Raw genomic sequence first — 23,070 nt, forward strand, 5'->3', positions numbered from 1 at the left:
GTTGCTTGATTTCCATCTCGCACAACATTATCTTTTGTCACTTTGTGTCCTTAGAAAAAAGTCAGTTTCGCAGTAAGGGCGAGGCAATGAATGTTACAGCAGCATATTGGAATGTTATACGAAATAAGGCTAGCAGTTAACTCCTTTAGCATGCAACCCGGCGTACCTCAAAAAAACGCTGGCGTAAGGAAACGCGGCCGCTACAACGAGCGAAGCGGCCTGAGAACACAGCGCGTGCAAAGGTACAAGCCGTCTGCTGATCTTTGTGAAGAAATTGCGCGCGCAACCGCGCCCGACCGTTCAAAACACGTACTTCCTGCCGCAGTCATGCAGGGCAGCAAACTAGATATTTATCTTCAGGTTAACCTCCCTCTCTTTTGCTTAACCTCCATCCACTCCTTGTTAAGGCCAAACCCCATATGCGCACACGACAGCGACGAGCGACGCTATGAGCGACGAAACAGGCCGTTCGCGCGACGTGTCGCGTGGTCGATATCGCGCGATCGCTCGGTTTTTCATATTTGGAATCCATCGTTCATCACCCGGAAGTGCTGTGCTCAAGCAGCCAATAGCAAAACACCGGAACAGGATGTACATCCGTGACGTACTGCTGGTTGTCGCCACTTGCTTATCGATGGGTACCAACAACAATGTTCATCAACATGGCGAACGGCGACGAGCGCAACGTGGACGTCATTAGAGTGTAGTAGAATCGCTTCTAGTACACTCTAACGTCGTTGAACGCGAACGTGCGTTATGGGACCTCAGGGACAGGAACTACAAGTCCCGCGCCGTCTGTGACGCGGCTTGGCGGCACGTAGCAGCTGTGGTGGGATCGAAAAAATACTGAAAGACAATGATAAACATTTTATGTACCATTATGCAACAAAAAATCGTATTTCACATTGCATACCGCTGACAACCCGCCACTTTTGGCACGAATAAACGCCCTCACGCCTGCAACAGTGGTGATCGCTCGCCGAAGCCGTCGCGTGAATGGGGTTTGCCGATGCAAGCGACCGCTTGCGCGAAGGCGATCTACGTCGCGTCGCTCGTCGCTGTCGGGTGCATTTTCGCGCATATGGGGTTTGGCCTTTACTCCCCCCGCTTTCTTCTCTTCGCCAGCCGCCTGGGGGGAGAGTATAAAAGAACGCGGAAGTTTGGGTACGAATGAAGGTCGCTTGGCTTGCTGCAGCGGTCGTGTTTCCTTACGCCAGCGTTTTGTTGAGTTACGCCAAGCTGGATGCTGCAGGAGTTGGCTGCTGCCTTGCTTCGTGTAACATTCCAATTTGTTGCTGTCGCATTGAATGCTTTGCCGTTGCGGCGAAACCGCGACCTTTTCTTTCACCTTGGTCGGCGTCCTTTTTTTTAAAGCCGCTTGGTGGCACCTGTACCGACACTAACAGAGAGTTTTTGTGCTGGGGCCCCCAAGCTCCCTGCGTCCTTCCGTTCGCCATCTGCCTTCAGGGAAAGTACAAAAGAACGCAACAACATGAGTACGCAAGCAGCTTGGGTACCCAGCATTAAAACTCTGGCAGCTGTGCAGCAGCTCTGCAACATGAGGACTGCCGACGCGAGGTCGTATCGCGGCTACAGGGGAGTGGCAAACGCTGGCAGCGGAGGAAAAACTTTAGTTGCTAAGCCCTATACTGATTGTAAATAAAGCGTTTCCACAATACGGTGTGTCGCTACATTGGTTGTGCAATCGTATAAACGTCGACCATCATCATAAGATAGCTTTTTACCACGATTTTTTAATATATTTTTTTGGCCGAGACAAATGTCCATGTGATAGAGTCCTCAACAAACTGAACGCGATTTCGTTCTTCCTTACGATGTTCATTATTTGCATTACAAAAAAAGTTCCCACCTTTTGGGCCTATCTTGTCCCATGCAATGATCGGCATTTTTATTGCGAGTCCTTTCTTGTTTTTTTTTTTTTTTAATGCGCACGCCCGGTACTTCTACGTCATGAACGGCGTGCGTGTTATAAGTGTGACACAGCATTTGATCTGCAAAAGAAAGTATCGAGCACAGAGTTTTCAAGAAAGGATACGCATGACATAAGACGATTATTGTTTGCGGACAACATACGCCTCGAAGCATATTTTCAAAATGCTTTTTCAGAGTGTGAAGCGAGCCACCAAACAGATCGCTGATAAAAAAAAAAGCAGCGAAGGAAACTAGCGTGCTTCGAGTGTCGAGCTGTGACGCTTGATAGTTCGCGCTCATCTTCTGCTTGTTCATTTAGCGGCGTCCCTTGAGCTCGAGTGACTTTCGTACGCTCCGTAACATGAGCGCGGACATCACGGTGAAAGCTTGAAACACCCCTCTTCCCCTCACCACGAGAAAACCGCGCGAGCAGACAGCGGAAGGGCAAGGTTCTCCCTGCGCAAATAGAAGAAGCGAGCGAGCTCGCCGACGACTTTTAAATGCGCCCGTCGCGCTCCAACGCCATCTCGCTGGTAATGAAGAAACGCTTATAGGCGCCTGCCGTCTCCGAGTCCGTCCAGCGGTAAAGGGTGTGTATATAACGCTCGCCGTTACCTTCGTGGAGGATCTGCGTTTCGTGGCGTAGTGGATAGCGCCACTCGCTGCGGAGCAAGAGGTGCCTGGTTCGATACCGCGCTTCGGAAGCATTTTTCTGAATTATTTTTCTTTGGGGCTTTTATATATATATACATACTTATACATATACGGTGCATGACGGCGACGGCAAAATCCAGCCGAGACTAGAGCGACCCTAGCCGAGACTGTCCATATAATTGCTATCGCAATAAAAGTCCGTCAGTTCTTGAGAGAGAGTGGGGTCTATACAGGGAAAATCTGTGGCAGATTTTGTCACAGGCCAATTGGCAGCTCAAAAGCACAGTTGGGGTTTATACGACGTTAATTGACCCATTGAATTCTACTTGAGGCAGTGAGCACTCATTAGCCGACATTTTGCCGTGCGCGCAGGTGAGCGCCCTGTCGTGGCACCCTTGGGCACCGCTGCTGGCGCTGGGATGGGACAGCGGCGAGGTGTGCGTGTGGGACGAGCGCCGGGCGTCGCTGCACGAGCCGCAGACTCAGCACAAGCGCGCCGTGGCCAGGCTCTTATGGAACGGCGCCGGCACGCGACTGGTGTCTATCGACGCCGTGGGCACCTGCATCGGCTGGAAAGCGGCCAGGGCGGCCAACGGAGGCGTCTCCTTTGCCACGGCCTTCTACCACGAGCTCAGGGACTCGCTGGTAGCCCTAGCCTTCAGGGACCACCGGCGACGACGCACACACAACCGGTAAGTGTAGCGATGCTGTACACGTGTTCCGGAGCGTGGATTGTGATATTATTAGGAGCGATAGAGGATACGCTTACGCCAGTTGAAACTGCTTAAGGCTCACTTTTTTTGTACGGGAAAAGGTTGGTTATCCTTTGCGGAGAAAACGAAGGTCAAAGTTGTTGTTTTTTCGTTTTAATTTAACGTCTTGACAGGAACACTGCAACGTCAGTGTGACCAGAGTCGTTCAATGGAATGAAGGACTCCGGCGCGACGCATAACATATTTCAACACATTTGGGCATGGGTCGTCACTTGTATACGTGTTCATTTTCGATGGAGGCGAAAATGCTAGAGGCCCGTGTACCTATAGATTTAGGTCATTTGCATTGACAATGACTAACAGTGTTAACATTGTCATTTACTTTGTCGCAACAGAGTCATGTACGAAAATACTTTGTCGCAACTGCGACAAAGTATTCCCGCCGCGACGTAGAGTTTGTGTGAAAAAACCACAGGAGCCTTACTGTCGTAGGACTTTATTAAAAATTCTGTATTTTCTGAAAAAACGCGCTATATTATAGCGGAAGCTGACCAAACAACGCCTAATTCACGACAAAGTTAGGACGACCGAGACAGCGCTAACAACCATGATTCATTGTCGACAGCCTGCAACACATTCGATAGATATCTGATTTCACTGCTGAGCTGAGATTGTAAATATCACATTTTCTTTCATCGCCATGGTGGCCTACGCATACCGGACACAGCTTTGAGATTGTAGGTCCCCCTTACGGGACCAGGAGACGCGTGAACTGAGACAATGGATGTCGCGAGGCGAGAAAGGACGTAGGCATAGTCCTGACTGTTGCGTCTGTTATACTTTGTCACGTTCCTTCCGTGCCCACAGTATGCGACTAAGTCTAGCGGCCATCTTCCCTAGATTTCCGAACTCTTTCTGAGCAAACTCTTTTAGGAACCTGGACATAGATTGTATTCACGTGACGTCACCATGATGCTGGAAGCAACGCCGTCCATCGGGTGGTCCTCCATGATCCTTGCCACTGTACGGCGTCTGTACCGTAGTGTTCTGCTTTATTATTGATTTGGAAAGGTGCTGCCCTTATAGGACATAAATTCGTGCTTTTTGCTAGCTACTGCAGAATAACAGTCGACAAGAGCAATCGAAAACGCTGCGAATAAATGGACGATGCTCCTTTAATCAGTTTAAGCGCATATGCGCATATGCGCAAAGCTTGGACGAGACAGCAAGGAACCACTGCGGTAAAATTTGAAGCTTTGGAGCGGTGTTGAAACACTGCTCCTGGGCACGGACGAGTTGCACTTTGACGTCGGTCTTGTGCCGAGTGTGAAAATTTTCCACATCAAGGATTATTTAGGGTTGCTTTCGTAGCCTGTTGCCGAAGGCTTGGTGCCCACTTGGGCTTTGTCTCGTCCATCAAAGAGTATGGCGTTCCTGCAAGTGAATAATACAAGTTTAATTACAGTCTTGTACTACGCCAGCGCTGTCTCTTGAAGTGAGAAGCAATCATAGAGTGAACGTTCTAGTGTAAGAGTGAGTTTTAAGAGTGAAGCAGAAACGTCGCAAGCGGAACCGAAACGATACAGCTGCGCCCGTGCGCACTGACATCATGTACGAGTATTAACGTAGTTTACGTCACTAAAAAATGCGGTTACGCGAACGTTAACATCCAGCCAATCAGAAATTCTCCAAGCGGCTTGGTGACAGGGCAACAAACACGGACGCGCTCAAGCATAAAATGGGCGAACTGCAACATTGAGAATTGAAATTGGTATTCACCAGAAATGAAATGAACGCTGCACACTTTGTAGTTAGTCCAAATTTGTTGATGTGAGAGCGACGATTGCTGCGAATCACTCGGCACAACGCCTTTCCAACAATTCTAGCGTCCTGTTGCATTGGCTGTAGATCAGTGTTGCGGAGTTCCCACTCCGGAATCGGAATGACTCCGGAATCATTCCACTATTTTCGCGACCCCGGAATGGAATGGGGACAACGCTTGGAGGAATGGAATGGGAATGAATTACGCGCCTTTTGCACGGAATGGAATTACGTCTTTCTCCGGAAATAGAGCACGTTTTCGTCTATGCGCTGTTTTTCGAACTTCAAACATAAGTAAGTCAGAGCCTCAGATTTAACAATGAAGCAGTACTTTCAAAATTGCTTGGCTGATTACAAGCACCATGCATTTATAAGCAACGCGCCAACCACAATTCTGTCCTTATATAGACTGTCTTGCTCCGAAGTTTGTATATTCTTCACGTAACCGCGGCTCGGTACCGTTGGTATCCATCGTGCGGAACTACGGCGGCGGTGTACCCCTCCACCCCCCTTTACGCCTTGTGATATTTTTTTCCCTTGTGGACCCAATAAAGTTGTTTCGTAGTGGAAACAGTGCAAAGACCAGGACGGAAAAGGCAGACATACAACCACACGTAGCGCTGACTGGAGACTCCTTTGATCAACCACTAGCTGACAAGTTCACCCTTCAAAAAAAAAAAAAAAAAAAGGATGTTTCACTCACTCACTCGGCGGCGCCTCAAGTGCCTGCTGACTCCCCACCCTTCACTTCATTGTTTTTGCTTCAGTCGCCGTTGGCGACACGGACGCATATTCGAAAAAGCGCTTCTCTAAGTTGTGATGCGTATTGACGCTGGCGCAATGCTTGTGTTCACTGCAAGCTTTCGTATACCAGCTTGCTAGGGATGATCGAGTAAAAATTTTAATCGATTAATCGTTAATTGTTAATCGATTTAGCATTTAATCGATTAATTGCTTTCGGTGGAATCTTTTAATCGATTAATCGATTAATTGACATTTTTAATGGGTGCTTTAAAACCGATATCTCTTTGTTTGAGAGGCATCGTTCGTGTTTAATATGGGCCCAAATCTTTTCATTAGACGCGCTGACGATCCAAAATTCCCACTTTCGAAAGTGTCGACGACGGGCCCCTTGTGTGCAGTGTGCGAAAATTCACACTTTCGCACACTGGACACAAGGGGCCCGTCGTCGTTGGTTGATGCCGCGGATTCAAGCATCTGTGGCTATCATCCCTGGACTATTCGGCAGCAGGCCGCATTTTCTCGAAGCCTGCCTACTCGAGCTCATCGAAACCAGAGGCGCGTTCGGGGACCACACTGGTTGGAAAGTCGCAGTTGAAACATGCAGTGTGGCGCAGGGTGAGGAAATCCCGAGAAAGGTAAAAGAGAGACGAGGAGAAATTAAATACGAGGCTCGCTCTAGTACGCAAGCCATCTTTTCTCGGTTTGTCGGTTAGATATTGTGGAAGCCCTACATATTACTATAATTGCGGACTGACGCGATCTTTTTCTTGGGGTCACCTATGCAGAGATTACACAGAAATATACTGGTCTCAAACAGACCATCCGTACAGGCAACTGCGGGAAATAGAAGGAAAGAAGATGACATTTAGGGGCTCGTTTTTCTTTGTTAGACACAACATTAATTAGAACTAAGAGACAATATTGCCAAGAAAATATATAGGGGGTGTTATTTGTAATAATTGGGATATAAATCTGAAGAAAGTGAAGTGGACGGAAAGATAACTTGTCGCCGGAAGGGACCGAACCTGCGACCTTCGAATTACTTTTAGGGGCTCGTTTTTCTTTGTTAGACACAATATTAATTAGAACTAACAGACAATAATGCGAAGGAAAGTATAGGGGAGGTTAAGGGTGTATGACAAAGAAAAACGAGCACATAAAAGTCACCTTTCCCTCATTCATAGCGAGGGTCTCGTTCTAGCAGACTTGGTGCCTTCAGGTAGTATGCGAGGGATTATTGGTCAGCTGCCAGCTCGTAAAAAAGGTCACTTGCTACGTGACGCCAAAAGGCAGAAAAAGAGTGTTCCACACTCGCCGCCATGGCTGTGATCGGCGCTGACTAAAACTCCTAGGTTTAAATGTACATGTGTACCCTATGAAGTGGACGTGGTATGACCGCCGCCGTAGCTCAGTGGTAGAGCATCGAACGCGTTATTCGAAGGCCGCAAGTTCGGTCCCTGCCGGCGGCAAGTTATCTTTTCGTCCACTTTACTTTCTTCACATTGACATCCCAATTATTACAAATAACATCCTCTATACTTTCCTTGGCATTATTGTCTGTTAGTTCTAATTAATATTGCGGGAAATAGAGTGACATGAGTTTCTGCCTCCCGGCTAGAAAAAACAGCAGCTGCGCCAGTATACTCCGCAGGTTTCACCTGACCTTTGCCGTAACACGGCGCCACTCACACCTTTTCAATTGTGCGTACATCCTGAACTGTGAGCGCTATCTAGTGTACCAGACATTACAACATAAATTGCGCGACTGTCCTTTCTTGTCACAGCAGAAGACGGGGGCCTCTAGCTGAAAGCTGTATTTCTCCCTAAATATGCGACCATACAGTATTACTAAGTGCTGCAAGGTCACTTCTTCAATAGTAATGCACTGGATGCTAGACGTTCGGTAAACCGACGCGTAAAGTTGCGGATTACATAAAGGGTCTATAAGGGCCTTTTCACAATTCGCGAGTGCGCATTCCTGCGCTACATTTTCTCTCAACTAATGGCAGCAACCTTCGTGCTTCAAGAGAAGACGAGGTCGTAGTTGCACGTGCTGGCGTTTGTCTATTATGCGCGTTTGTGTCAAGAGAGCCGAGTTTACACTTTCCGCGTCCCAGCGCAAGCAAACCACGCTTGAACACTCTGTTTGAAGAAGTGACTAGCTGCCATTAATTGAGCTAACTGCATCGTAGGAAAGTTAGCTCAACAATTATGAAAATGGTATATATACCCTATACGACGGAGAGTTGGGCTAGTTGGTATACAGCAAATAAAAGATGGTTACTAGCGTCGTTGTCCTCTTTACGCTAGCAAACGTGTCTTAATATGTATATACGGATTACCTAATCCTCTCCCCATCATCGTACTTCATCACTCTTTTTGCCCCGTTGCGTTTTCCCCGGTGCAGAGTAGCAGGCAGGGGCGTACTAACTCAGGCCACCCTCTCTGCCTTATAATACAATATCGCTCTCTGTTTCGTTGGTAAAGAATATTGCCACGCCCACTTCTTGTCCTATGTTCTTCTGTCCTTCTGTCCTATGTCCTTCTTGTCCACGTCTTGTCCTTGTCCTACGCTCGACGCTGCCCGCGAAGCAGTGTTCGAGAGACTTCTCGATTGTAGTAGATCGTTTTGTCAAGATTTCGCGCCGCCCGCGAATGTTCCAGCTTTATCGAGAGATAACGCCGCCACCAGCGATATCGCTGGAAAGTTCCATAGCACCTGTATAAAAACCGACGCACTTGACCGCTTGTCAGTTGATCGACGGACGACGCCCTGTTCGCCGCTATCATTGTACAGCGTGTATTGCTGTAGTTCTAGTTCTCATTTTCCCGGCCACAAGTTCGGCCAAATAAACAGTTTCATTCTGCAAACGCCGACTGCTTTCTTCGTCGACGTCACGACCACGTGACATCTGGTGGAGGTGCTGCTCGTTCATGTTCCGGACGCCCCCGACAAGCCTTGAACCCAGCCCACGTCGCGAAGAAGACACCGACACCATCAGCGGCAGTCGAGCCAGCCGCAGACTGGAAGGACTACCCCCACAATACGGACCCCTACCGGACAAGACCAGGATCACAACGAAGACGACAACAGCCACAATGACAACCGCTGTGGCGCCTACAACGGTCGTCATGCATCAACCGAGGGAGCCGCCGACATTCCGCGGATCACCATGCGAGGATCCAGAAAGCTGGCTGGAGGCATACGACCGGGTCTCCACGTTCAACAACTGGGACTGCGACGAGAAGCTACGCCATGTCTACTTCGCCCTTGAAGATGGCGCAAGGACCTGGTTCGAGAATCGAGAGTCCACGCTAACATCATGGGACCTCTTCCGCACCGGATTTCTCAACACCTTCACGAGCGTCATCCGGAAAGAAAGGGCTGAAACCCTTCTCGAGACCCGTGTACAGCTCCCCAATGAGAACGTCGGACTGTACACCGAAGAAATGACTCGCCTATTTCGCCATGCCGATCCAGCCATGTCAGAAGAAAAGAAAGTTCGCTTCCTGATGCGGGGAGTGAAGGAAGAACTCTTCGCCGAACTTGTGGCCGGGAAAATGAGAACTAGAACTACAGCAATACACGCTGTACAATGATAGCGGCGAACAGGGCGTCGTCCGTCGATCAACTGACAAGCGGTCAAGTGCGTCGGTTTTTATACAGGTGCTATGGAACTTTCCAGCGATATCGCTGGTGGCGGCGTTATCTCTCGATAAAGCTGGAACATTCGCGTGCGGCGCGAAATCTTGACAAAACGATCTACTACAATCGAGAAGTCTCTCGAACACTGCTTCGCGGGCAGCGTCGAGCGTTGATAACCGCCCTTGCGGGTCAAACCCAAAAAACATCAACATAGGACAAGAAGTGGGCGTGGCATTCCGGTGCGCAACCCGCCGAAGACGGTCTCGGAATTCCTTTCCGAGGCCACCACAATCGAAAAGGCACTAGAAATCCGCACTAGGCAGTACAACCGCCGCATTCCTACAACGACCTACGGGGAGGTTCAGGCGCTGCAGTCTGATGACCTGCGTGACACCATCAGAGCGATTGTGCGGGAAGAGCTGCGCAAACTGTTACCTTCGCCGCAGCATCAAGTGCATTCAATCGCCGACGTTGTCCGCGAGGAAGTCCGGCAATCGCTTGGAATTCCCGAAGCACCGCAGGCTCAGCCAGAAGCAATGAGCTATGCTGCTGCAGCCCGACGCAACGCCCCACCCCCTCGCCCACGTCAAGACGCCGCGTCGCCGCAGCAGTTCCGCCGCCAGGCACCGCCGCCACCACCACCGACGCCATACCGCCCGCCGACAGGACAACGCTGCGCCCCCCGAAAGACCGACGTTTGGCGTGCCCCTGACAACCGACCGCTCTGCTATCACTGCGGGGAAGCCGGCCACACATACCGCCGATGCCAGTATCGACAGATGGGGCTACGCGGATTCGCCGTCAACGCGCCGCGCCCGCAGCCAGGCGAACGGCCTCGCGACATCGACGACTACCTCACCGGAACACAGTGGGAAGAACGACGACCTTCCCGCTCACCGTCGCCCGGCCGCTACATGTCACCGCACCGCCGGCAGTACACTGGCCCAAACCGGGGCCGGTCGCCTAGCCCGTATCCGGGAAACTAAGGGCAGCAACCGATGGAGGTGCGGTTGCTGTACGACGAACTGCCGAAGATCCTCCGCGGCCGCCGACGACGACAACGCGACGAGACCTTCAGAACACGACGCAAACCGGACGGAGCCCTCACAACGAAACTTCGCGGCCCGAAGAAAACCTGACGACGCAACGTCGAAACAGCGGGACAAATCGACGAAGCCGTGATCCGACGCCACGACCTAACCGCAACGCAAGACGACGAACAAGCGACCTCGATGTTCTTATCGACGGCCACAGCGTCACAGCTCTCGTCGACACCGGAGCCGACTATTCCGTCGTCAGTGGGCCATTCGCCACCAAGCTGAAGAAAGTAAAGACCGCTTGGAGTGGACCAGAAATCCGGACAGCTGGAGGCCACCTGATAACACCGATTGGTGTCTGCACGGCGAGAGTCACCATCAATAACCGCACTTATCCTGCGAGGTTTGTAATCCTACAAGACTGCTCCAGGGATGTGATACTCGGAATGGACTTCCTAAGTGACCACGGCGCCGTTATCGACCTGAGGTCTGAGTCGATAACACTAACCTCAGACAAAGCGCTCCCGCCCCACGCGACGCCAGGGAACCATGCACTGAATGTGATAGAAGAGCAGGTGACCGTTCCGCCACGCTCCAGCGTCATTATTTCCGTTGGCACCGAAAAACCTGCGAACCTTGAATGCGTAATCGACGGCGATCAGCAACTACTCCTGAATCGTCAAATTTGCGTCGCAAGAGGTATCGCCGAGCTGCATGACGGTAAAGCAAAGGTACTGCTGACAAACTTCAGCCACGAATATAGGCACCTCAACATGGGTACGACGGTTGCCTACATCGACGAATGTGTAGCCGCCAGCGATGCTTTCGCCCTCTTCGATGCTGTCGAACCTGCTTCGACGAATAGAGGTCCCGAACGGGATTTTGACGTCAACCCGAGCCTTCCGAAGGTCAAGCAAGATAAGCTCAAAACCCTGCTCCTGCAATACAAGGACTGTTTCTCGTCGTCATCGCGGGTCCGACAAACGCCCCTTGCTAAGCACCGCATTATAACAGAAGAAAATGCTCGACCACACCGTCAGAGTCCCTACCGGGTTTCGACGCGGGAACGGGAGGCCGTGAAGAAACAGGTCGACGAAATGCTATGCGACGACATCATCCAGCCGTCGAAGAGTCCGTGGGCATCCCCCGTGGTGCTAGTGAAGAAGAAGGATGGGACTCTTCGTTTTTGCGTCGATTATCGTCGCCTGAACAAAGTCACGAAGAAGGACGTGTATCCCCTTCCCCGGATAGACGACACCCTGGATCGATTACACAACGCAAAGTACTTTTCGTCGATGGACCTCAAGACCGGTTACTGGCAAATAGAAGTCGACGAGAGAGACCGAGAAAAGACTGCCTTTATAACGCCAGACGGCCTGTTTGAGTTCAAGGTCATGCCTTTTGGTCTTTGCTCGGCACCTGCGACTTTTCAACGGGTTATGGATACAGTACTGGCCGGCTTGAAGTGGCAGACGTGCCTCGTGTACTTGGACGACGTCGTAGTGTTTTCCTCAAACTTCGACGAACACCTTCGGCGCCTTGAAGCTGTACTTCAAGCAATCAAGACCTCCGGACTCACTTTGAAGCCTGAAAAGTGCCGCTTCGCGTACGAGGAGCTCTTGTTCTTGGGTCATGTGATCAGCAAGGATGGTGTTCGCCCGGACCCGCGGAAAACAGCTGCCATCGCTGACTTCCCGACGCCCACCGACAAGAAGGCCGTACGCCGTTTTCTCGGCTTGTGCGCCTATTACAGACGTTTCGTCAAGGAATTTTCACGGATCGCCGAGCCACTGACGCAACTCACGAAGGCCGACGTCGAATTCAGGTGGGAAACATCGCAAGTTCAGGCATTTCAAGAATTGAAACGACGCCTGCAGACGCCTCCGATACTTGCGCATTTCGACGAGCACGCCGATACGGAAATCCACACCGACGCAAGCAGCGTAGGACTCGGCGCCGTCCTTGTGCAGAAGACCGACGGATTGGAAAGGGTCATCAGTTATGCTAGCCGGTCGCTATCAAAGGCAGAAATCAACTATTCCACCACAGAAAAGGAGTGTCTGGCCATCATCTGGGCTACATCGAAGTTTCGCCCCTACATCTACGGCCGGCCCTTCAAAGTTGTGAGCGACCACCACGCCTTGTGTTGGCTAGCCAACTTGAAGGACCCTTCAGGTCGCCTCGCACGGTGGAGCCTAAGACTCCAAGAATTCGACATTACCGTCGTTTACAAGTCCGGAAGAAAACACTCCGACGCCGACTGCTTGTCTCGTGCCCCCGTCGACGCACCGCCGCAGGACGACCACGATGATGACTGCTTCTTGGGAACCATAAGTGCCGACGACTTCGCTGAACGACAGCAAGCCGACCCGGAACTCCGGGGCCTTGTGGAATACCTCAAGGGCAGGACCGCCGTTGTTCCAAAAGTATTCAGGAGGGGATTGGCGTCATTTCTCTTGAAAAACGACGTCCTCGTAAAGAAGAACTTCTCTCCGGCCCGGGCTGACTACCTCATCGTTGTACCTTCGGCACTGCGACCAGAGGTTCTGCAGGCCCTGCACGACGACCCGACGGCTGGCCACCTCGGCTTTTCCCGCACGCTCGCGAGGATACAGGAAAAATACTACTGGCCACGCCTTCCTGCCGACGTCGCCCACTACGTTAAGACTTGCCGAGATTGCCAGCGACGGAAGACACCACCGACTAGGCCAGCGGGACTTCTGCAGCCAATCGAACCACCTCACCGGCCGTTCCAGCAAATCGGGATGGACCTACTGGGGCCGTTCCCGACGTCGACTTCCGGCAACAAGTGGATCGTCGTAGCAACTGACTACCTCACCCGCTACGCCGAGACAAAGGCCTTGCCCAAAGGCAGTGCCGCCGAGGTAGCCAAGTTCTTCGTGGAGAACATCATCTTGCGTCATGGCGCCCCAGAGGTCCTCATCACAGACAGAGGTACCGCCTTTACTGCGGACCTAACTCAGGCGATCTTAAAATACAGCGAGACGAGCCACCGCCGCACCACCGCCTACCACCCGCAGACCAATGGCCTCACCGAGCGTCTAAATAAGACCATCGCCGACATGCTGGCCATGTACGTCGACGTTGAGCACAAGACGTGGGACGCCGTCCTTCCGTACGTGACCTTCGCTTACAACACGGCCGTCCAAGAAACGACGCAGATGACGCCGTACAAGTTGGTCTACGGAAGGAGCCCGGCGACGACACTGGACGCCATGCTACCGAATGTCACCGACGAAGAAAACCTCGACGCCGCCGCTTACTTACAACGTGCCGAGGAAGCTCGACAGCTCGCCCGCCTGCGCATCAAGACCCAGCAGCACACCGATAGCCGTCGCTACAATCTGCGACGACGCTTCGTGGAATACCAGCCCGGCGACCGCGTCTGGGTCTGGACGCCGATACGCCGACGTGGCCTTAGCGAAAAACTCCTTCGGCGATACTTCGGACCCTACAAGGTTCTTCGACGTCTCGGCGCTCTTGACTACGAGGTCATCCCGGACGGCATTACGAACTCCCAGCGACGCCGCGCACGACCTGAAGTCGTCCATGTCGTGCGTCTTAAGCCGTTTTTTGCACGTTAGCGAATCTGGGGACGCTACTTTTACCTTTGTTATTGTAATTTATTTATGTATGCACTTGTGTTTTTTTCTCTTCTTTGTTCTTTCACAAGCATCGGGACGATGCTTTTTCAGAGGGGGGCAATGCCACGCCCACTTCTTGTCCTATGTTGATGTTTTTTGGGTTTGACCCGCAAGGGCGGTTATCAACGCTCGACGCTGCCCGCGAAGCAGTGTTCGAGAGACTTCTCGATTGTAGTAGATCGTTTTGTCAAGATTTCGCGCCGCACGCGAATGTTCCAGCTTTATCGAGAGATAACGCCGCCACCAGCGATATCGCTGGAAAGTTCCATAGCACCTGTATAAAAACCGACGCACTTGACCGCTTGTCAGTTGATCGACGGACGACGCCCTGTTCGCCGCTATCATTGTACAGCGTGTATTGCTGTAGTTCTAGTTCTCATTTTCCCGGCCACAAGTTCGGCCAAATAAACAGTTTCATTCTGCAAACGCCGACTGCTTTCTTCGTCGACGTCACGACCACGTGACAATATTTTATTTGCTAAAGAGTAAAACAGAACGGCGCTAAGAACCAGTGAGTAAATAAGCAGCGCATATTACAATGCCGCACTTACACAAGAAACGAGTAAAATCTGAGGGTTCAATAAAATACAAAGAAAGTTGCGATTGACACTACAGGTGACGAAAACTACTCGTTTATCAAATGTAAGCAGACATGCGTTTATGCGGCAACACGATGAAACAGCGCGGCAAAAAACAAACACGAACAAAATAAGCTACAAGACGATGCGCTGGCACGCATTAAATTTACAGAAAAGAATAAACTTGTCTTTTGAAAGTTGGCGAATCCACGTGCTGCTTACTTTCTCAACAGTCCCCTTTTGTTTTGTTTCATGGGGTAGTTGCTGCTCCGAACCACATGCATTTTTCTACTGAGCGAAGAAATGTCAGTTGCCCGAGATGCTCGGGCGACAACCGACACCTCCTTTGGGTCGCCACACATCCAGCATGCGAAAAAAGGCGCTCGGATGCTACTGACGTTGCAGGAGTTGGCAAATACTCCATTGCAACGTCAAACACATGATCTAGGCCAGTTCGCATGCTGTGCCAAGTCTCAAGTGGGTTCGGATTGGTGCGGCGATCGACTACAGGGTGACTATAGTATGTCTTGAACTGAGAAGGCATTTAGTTCATCGGATCGTACTCCAGTGCAACGCAATTGCGTAGAAGTGCGCGATCGACGGCATCCCAAATAGAACCAGAAAAAGTAGTTGTATTCGGCTTTGCAACTTCCTGCGTCTAAGGATAGCGTTCAGGGTCTGCGTCTCAGGATAGCGCGCCTCGCAGTCATGCGCTCCGGCCAAGGGGCAAGGTTGGGGGCGGGAGTGGGGGATGCCTTAATTGATTAATCGAATAATTTTAATCGATTAATTCGATTAATCGAAAGGCACAAATCGATTATGATTAATCGATTAATTGTAGACCTTTAATCGATTAATCGATTAATCGTTCATCGATTTTGCCATCCCTACAGCTTGCCCGCCGTCTCACCTCATACTCCCCCCCACCCTTTTGCAATACTGCGCCCCTGTCTAGGCGCTCCAGACGCATGGGAAAACTGCTTAGTCTTCTTGAACACTACTTCTGTCAGCATAAAAATACGCTACGTCGTCATTTTAGCATTCACACATTTAAGCTTAATTAAACAATGTTAATATCACCATTCGTTCGAACTTGCTGACCATACAAATGCTATAGGTAGCGGGAGAACTGCCCCTAAGGGAATTAGTAGGGTGGTTGTATTGCAGGACATATGTCACCAAGCTACTATCACTTGACCTTGGTAACGTGTCTTGCGTACTTTTCCAGTTCTTAATGCATCTGATGACATCAGTTTTATGTTCATTCTTAACTCGATAAAACTATCAGGGCGCCTTTCCTACATTAAGGAATCACAGGAATGGAATTTAGCTGCCCAGCCATTCCCGGAGTGGGAATGGGCCAAGTTTTATCATTCCGGGGAATTGAAAGGAATGGAATTGTGTTAAGTTCTAATTCCCCGGAATGGAATTGGAATGGAATGGAGGCGCCCATTCCGCAACACTGCTGTAGATATGGCTGAAGGCACTCCATAAAACATGACCCTGTTTCTGTTCTCGCTGTTTTTTTTTTTTTTTTTGCCACGGCCTATTGCTACATCAATAGACGGCGAAATTTAGCATGATTGCAGTGACCGCAACAGAGCACGGTCAGCTGCTGCTTTGCTAACTGAGGCAGAGAACATCCACACGTACTGAGAAAGCTTCACAAAGTGGCCAGGATCATGGCGGAGCGGAAGCAGCTGATGCCCTTCCCATCAGCCCGTGCGGCAGTGTGGGAGTATTATCAGTGAATACAACCTATACGCTCGGAATGGGCTATGCATAACCAATTCCCAGCATTCCAGGGGGGAAGCGTACAGGAGAGTTTGCTTCAAAAGTTGGACCGAGTGGTTTCTTATCCTACTGAGCAACGTATTTCTGTTATTAGTTTCAATAATTATTTAATAATAATATAAATTAATGCGCAGTAACTTGCACAGCTATGAATCATGGCAAAGTTTCTAACCATGAACAGGTTCATGTGAAGAAGTAACGCATACTGAGCAATACACATGAAGAGCACTCTGCACTCTGTCCTGTCTCACCTTCCGCCATTCATCACGTATCTCAAGCAAAACGTTGCTTCTTCAGTAGCAAGGTACATTACAACAAGTGGCACTGCTTCGATTTAGCACGGCAGGTACGAATCTTTCTTGGTCTCACCCGTCAACATAATACTTCTGATGCTGTTTATATTTGTTCATGAACGTCACATCATAAGGGTCCACTTTTCTCTAAGCAAGCCACATTTCGAATCAAAATTGCTTCGTGTGCTTTCTCGTCTTGCGTCACTGTATGTATACGCCGTACAAAGCGCAAATCTACCCTTTGCGCATTTCGGTCGTGCCGGCCCGCCGCGCGATAGGAATTTGAGTTGACTTGCTGTGATTACGCGAAGTGGCCCAAGTAGGCGTCACCTCGTGACTATATCAGTGAGCTGTAAAAATGTCAGTAATCATGTCGTTGTGCCCAGGAGCGTGGAGCATGAAGGCGGCGAGGAGGAGGTGTTCCTGTCGTCGAACTGGGGAAACGAGGGGTCCTTTGGACTGACGGACGACGAGGCGACGTCCAATGACTTTTACGTGGGCTCAACGACGGGAGTCATCTACTTCGTCAGTGAGAACGGGAGCTGCGGCGACGTGTATCAGATGGACGCAGGCATTGCACGTCTTCTGCACGACGTTTCCAGAGACGCCCTCGTAGTCGTCACCGACACGTTGACCCTAGCTCAGTTTTCCATAGCAGACGACGGCTCGTTATCCGAGCAGAGTCGTTTCAAAGTTAGCGGACACGGTACGGACATGGCGGTCACGTGGGTCGCTGTCCAAGACGGAGTCATTGGCATAGCGGCCGGTGAAGCAAGCGTCCGCTTGCTGAACCTCGAGACCGGAGAGACCACGGTGCTCTCGCTCCCAGACGCGGACTACGGCGAAGCAGTGTCGTGTATAACCGCAGATGCGCCCGGAAGGACTTTGATCGTGGGCACGAATCGCGGCCGGGTCGTCGTGTGGACGCTAACAGAAAACAGCGCGGGCAGTACCCATTGGCGATCGCAGTTGGCCGCCAGTTTACGTAGTCCCATTCGAGAACTGGCGTGGTGCGATACTCACCGGATCGCCGGCACCCTGACGATTGAGGATTTGTTTCTTCTGATCGAACAAGAAGCTTGCTTCAGTTTTCGGGAAGGTTGCCTAGCTCTTCAAACAGCCGCCAAACAAGTATTTGTGGACGGTGTCTCCGGCAACTGTCAGATTATTCTGCAAACCGAAATTCCCGTTAAGTCATTGTTCGTCAGTCGGCACCACATCGCTGTGTCCAACGGCAAACGGCTGTTTTTCTATGAGATGCTGCCAAGTAGCAAGTCAGCCAAGTTCTTAGGAGCCATGAACACGGCATCTTCACTCATTGGACTGCATGAAGCGAGCGTCTACCTCGTAGAGAACGGCAAGCTCAACGCCAAGACATTCCAGGGCATTCTTAAGCAGGCAATTCCTATCTCGGAAGAAGATGTGAGTGCAGTCTGCCTCGATATATCGGGGATTTTTCTCGCCCTTGGCTTATCCAACGGCCGTGTTCGCGTCTGGGACTTGAGCAGGCGAGAGGCCAAACTCCACGCGGAACTGAAGACAGCGCTTGTTGCCAAGAGGAACGATGGGCCCCTCTACAAAATCTCTAGCATCAAGTGCAACTGCACCGGCAATAAAGTGAGCATTCTCGTTGTAGAGGACATCGCGCCACATCGCACTGCACGACGCGAAGGTTGCACTCTTTACGTCTGGAGCATAGAAGACGACTCACTGTTCGAATTCAGTTTCGCCACTGGCGAAAGTAGCAAAGGACAAGCTGTCGGCGACTCGCCATCCAGCGGCACGGTACGCGACCGAGCTCCGATTTCGCATTACTGGGACGAAAGTGATCCCAGACTACTTGTTTGTGAAGCTCGGAGTGCACCGAGCGGTCGTACCCAAATCGATGCGCCCGGAAATCGCGAACCACACGTGGTGGTGGTGTCCCTTTTTGTAACCACCGAACACGGCATTTTGGAGCAAGATGTCTTCCCGCTTGATGACAAATTCAGACTAATGGGCGTACAGGTTCCATTCTTTTATCTTTTGGCCAAGCATTCTGATGACGTCAGCGAACCAGGGGCGGCTGAGAAAGTTCCTGGCTCGAAACATATCTTCCGGCTCCCAATGCGCGATTTTGTCGGGTTTCAAGACTGTGACGACACGGTGCGCGACGCCATCATGACGTTCAGCTTCTTCATGACCCTTCGGGACATGGACGAGGCTTTCAAGGCAATAAAGGCCATCAAAAATGAGGCAGTCTGGGAAAACATGGCGCGCATGTGCGTGAGAACCAAGCGGCTCGATGTGGCCAAGATATGCCTCGGCAAAATGGCTCATGCGCGTGGGGCTTGGTCCCTGAGACGAGCCATGGAGACTGAGCCCGAGCTGGAAGCACAAACGGCCATCCTGGCGCTCCAGCTTGGCATGGTGCAGGAGGCTCAGGATTTACTCGAAAGCTGCAGCCGCTACGACTTGCTGGTCAGGGTTCTAGAAGACTCTGGTCAGTGGGAGCGAGCCATAGACGTCGCCCGACAGCACGACCGAATTCGTTTGCGAGCCACATACCATAACTACGCGAAACACCTCGAGGCTTCTGGTGACATCGAGAAAGCGGTAGCGGCGTACGAGAAAGCTGACACGCATCTGTTCGATGTGCCTCGCATGCTCTTCGACGACCCGCAGGCGCTGGAGCAATACGTTCGGGCCAGCGGAAGCCCCGACATGATCAAGTGGTGGGCCCAGTACATGGAGAGCATAGGGGAGATGGAGGCGGCGTTGCAGTTCTACGAGGCCGCGCGGGACTACCTGTCACTTCTGCGCGTGCACTGTTACTTCGGCAACGTGGACAAGGCGTGCGAGATTGCCAACGAGACGGAAGACAGGGCGGCGTGCTTTCACCTGGCGAGGTACCTGGAGAACCAGGACAATGTGCTGCAGGCGGTTCACTTCTTCGCGAGAGCGCGCGCGTTTGGCAACGCGATTAGGGTCTGCAAGGAGAACGAGATGGACGACCAGCTGTACACGCTGGCTCTGCAAGCGGCGCCTAAAGAAGCGCTTGAGGCGGCCCGCTACTTCGAGCAGCGCCAGGATGGTCTCGAGAAAGCGGTCACCCTCTACCAGCGCGGAGGATGGGCTTCCAAGGCAGCCGAACTGGCTCTCCAGGTAAGTCATATCCCACTTGATTCATTCCCACGTGACCTATTGATGCCGTGGAGTAATTTTGTAGATACACATTATGTATAAACAGCTGTGGAGTCAGGGGCATAGACATCCAAACGAACATTAATTCTACTTACATGACCCTTCTGTATTCCATATTACATTCCACAATTCTTAAATTTTAACCACCGTCATTTTACAGGCTGGGAGCGCCCATTAACTCCTGTCGTCTCTCAAAGAATTTTCAACGACACAGAAAGCCATTCTCGCTAGATTGTTGCCAAGAGCGGACGAGCGCTACGTATACCGGGTGTTTTTCTGAAGGCTGCCGAAAATTCTTATAACAATAGAATTTCCGAGGAAAAAGGAAGATCGCTTCAAAAGTGAACCCTCACGTATGGGAGACTTCCATAAATGTTATAATCACGCTAAGCAGTGGTTAAGTACCTAAACTTTACTTCTTAACATTGTAATTAATGAGTTAACGATACGCACTGTGATTGGCGAACGGTAGCAGGCGAGTTCGCTATGGGTATCCACTTGGGTGAATTTTCAGGAAGTCAAAAGTTTCTATTAAGTGCCAGTGTGTGCTAACACATACATAGGCGGTGTAGTTAGGTTTGTGCCTCATTGCAGAAAACGGCGTTTTGTTACTAAAGTAACTGAAACAGCGAATTTTTAACGCAAGTTTGATGACGCCCATATTGCAATTCCAAGATTTCATTCCAAGGTATTACGCCTCGTAAACTTACCGCGGCTACAATTACTCAACTCGCAATACGTACAGTAAAGTATTTCACCACAAAGGTTATTAGTTAATTAGTTTATTAACTGTTAGTTAGCGTGATCTAAACATTTATGGACGTACGCCGCAGCAGAGAGGCTACTTTTTATGAAGTTTTTTTTCTGTAATCGAAAAACCCATCTTTAAGAATTGTGAGCAGTTTTCGAAAAAACAGCTCAACTGGCTCTCATGCTGTATCTACTTTGTATATGTGGTCACTTATTTTCTTTGCGATGAACTGATCGTAAGAAGCCACTTAGAACTTTGGTATAGTCCTGATCCATGGAACAGCGCCGAAAAAACGAAGACGAAGCGGAGGCACGAGCTGGCTATCAGCTGAAATTGACTGTGCCGAAAGACGCATATATGTAATGTAATAGCGCCTCGTCGCAAACAAAATACAAACAAACCAGAAAACAAAAAATATAAAGGAGAAGAAAAATTAAAAGAGGATTACACGTTGTTTAATGCGCTAGTGGCAAGAGAAGTTCCCTCTCATAATCCATGCCAAATTGACGAGGAGAAATATTGTAGCGGCTAAGTCGCGTCGCGACTGTTTCTGAAATTCAGGGGCCGAATTCACAAAGCTTCTCTTTCGTAAGTGCGTTTTCCCATTGACTAGCCGGCTTCGCTAATGACATGTCCCGCATCGTGATTGGCTGAAATGTTCTCATGCGCAAACATCTTGCGTAAGACGTTTTTGCGAACACGGGCCCAGTACAGTTATTATTATTATTATTATTATTATTATTATTATTATTATTATTATTATTATTATTATTATTATTATTATTATTATTACAAGACAGTGTTTTTGATACTGCGACTTGGTTTACTAAGCAGTGCTCGTTGATTAATGAGAAAAAGACGAAGTTAATGGGAAAAGTAGGCAAAACAAACAAATAAAAATCCCTTGGAACCAATGGTGACAAACTTCCTCCTACTTCTGCATTCTCGTGATTGCGCCTCCTGTGAGTGTACTCCCGTTGAATACGTTAATTCTATAAAATACCTTGTTGTGTTTTTTTATGGCGACCTCTTCTGGAATGATCATTTGGCCTATATTTGTGGCAGGCTACGTAAGAGCTCGTGGCCACTTTTCAATATTATATCAATTGCACCCACCAACATTAAAATAACTATCATGCATGTCCTTGCGTACAGTATCCTGCGTTACGGCATCACATTATTTGCTTTCCGTTCTTCGCGATGGCAGTCTCGTACGCACAATATCTTAATAATCACGCTGAAATCCATGGTGTACGATTCTTCATCTACTGACACTGCAAATCTATTTTCTCTACTTCGTATGCCGTCTTTTAAAGCGTTCTTTAAAGCGTGATCAAACGGTTTTGTCGCGGCACTTCTGGAACTCTCAGTTCAAACAAGAATACATTGCCCCTCGAACACCCAGAAAAAACTTCTCGCTTTGCTGTGCAGTTTCTCAAAACGATATTTGGCAAAGCTATTATAAATGTCTATCCTCATATTTTTTAACGAACTCCCCGACAGTGTTTTTTTCTGCAACCACAAAACGTACTTTACCAAATATGCTAAGGCCACTATAACGCTGAATGATTTATGCTACTATACCGTTGATAGCTTTGTTCTTACCGGGTATAAACTGTCTAAATGAGCTGTATCTTTGTTACCATATTATGGCGTTTTAATAATCATTTTGCTATTATTGGTTCGATTTTTCTTTGTTACTGTGTTTAAATCTAGTGTAAATAAGCTACATGTTTCTATTTTTATTTTTATTTTCCTTTTGTTGTGATAAGTAAAAGACTTTTGAGAACACATTGATGTTTGTCATCTCTCGTTTGCTGATATGCTGCGCCTAGTCCTTGACAGGCCGGTTATCTACCCTGCATTGCTGAAGGTGACACCGAAGATTATTATTATTATTATTATTATTATTATTATTATTATTATTATTATTATTATTATTATTATTATTATTATTATTATTATTATTATTATTATTCGTTGTAGTAGTAGTAGTAGTAGTAGTAGCACACCTTACACTTCTCTGCTCACGCTAAGCACGTTGCTGTGCGGGGTCTTCGATCTGTCTGCACTGTTTGCAGAATATCTAAAGAATTCAGTTCTTCTATACCCTTCCACAAACTGTACAGCGCAATATGTCTTCCCCAACTTGAATATGCGCCTACAATCTAGAATGGCATTTCTCATTCCAGAAGTAATACCATTCAGCGAGTCCAGAAAAAACTGCTAAGCATATATATAACCGTCGCTTCGCTAGAA

General features: G+C 49.5%; 1 protein-coding gene across 1 annotated transcript in view; it reads left to right on the forward strand.

The window, feature by feature from the left end:
- Positions 1 to 23,070, forward strand: part of LOC119394016 (intraflagellar transport protein 140 homolog) — a 58,923-nt gene that overhangs the window by 23,287 nt on the left and 12,566 nt on the right. Inside the window, exons 2-3 of the mRNA XM_037661261.1 lie at positions 2,959 to 3,278; positions 17,264 to 20,021. Of these exons, the coding sequence (XP_037517189.1) occupies positions 2,959 to 3,278; positions 17,264 to 20,021 (3,078 nt within the window). The remainder of the gene's footprint in view (positions 1 to 2,958; positions 3,279 to 17,263; positions 20,022 to 23,070) is intronic.

The sequence above is a fragment of the Rhipicephalus sanguineus genome, chromosome 1 (genome assembly GCF_013339695.2).
Source record: "Rhipicephalus sanguineus isolate Rsan-2018 chromosome 1, BIME_Rsan_1.4, whole genome shotgun sequence".
Classification (NCBI taxonomy): Eukaryota; Metazoa; Arthropoda; class Arachnida; order Ixodida; family Ixodidae; genus Rhipicephalus; species Rhipicephalus sanguineus.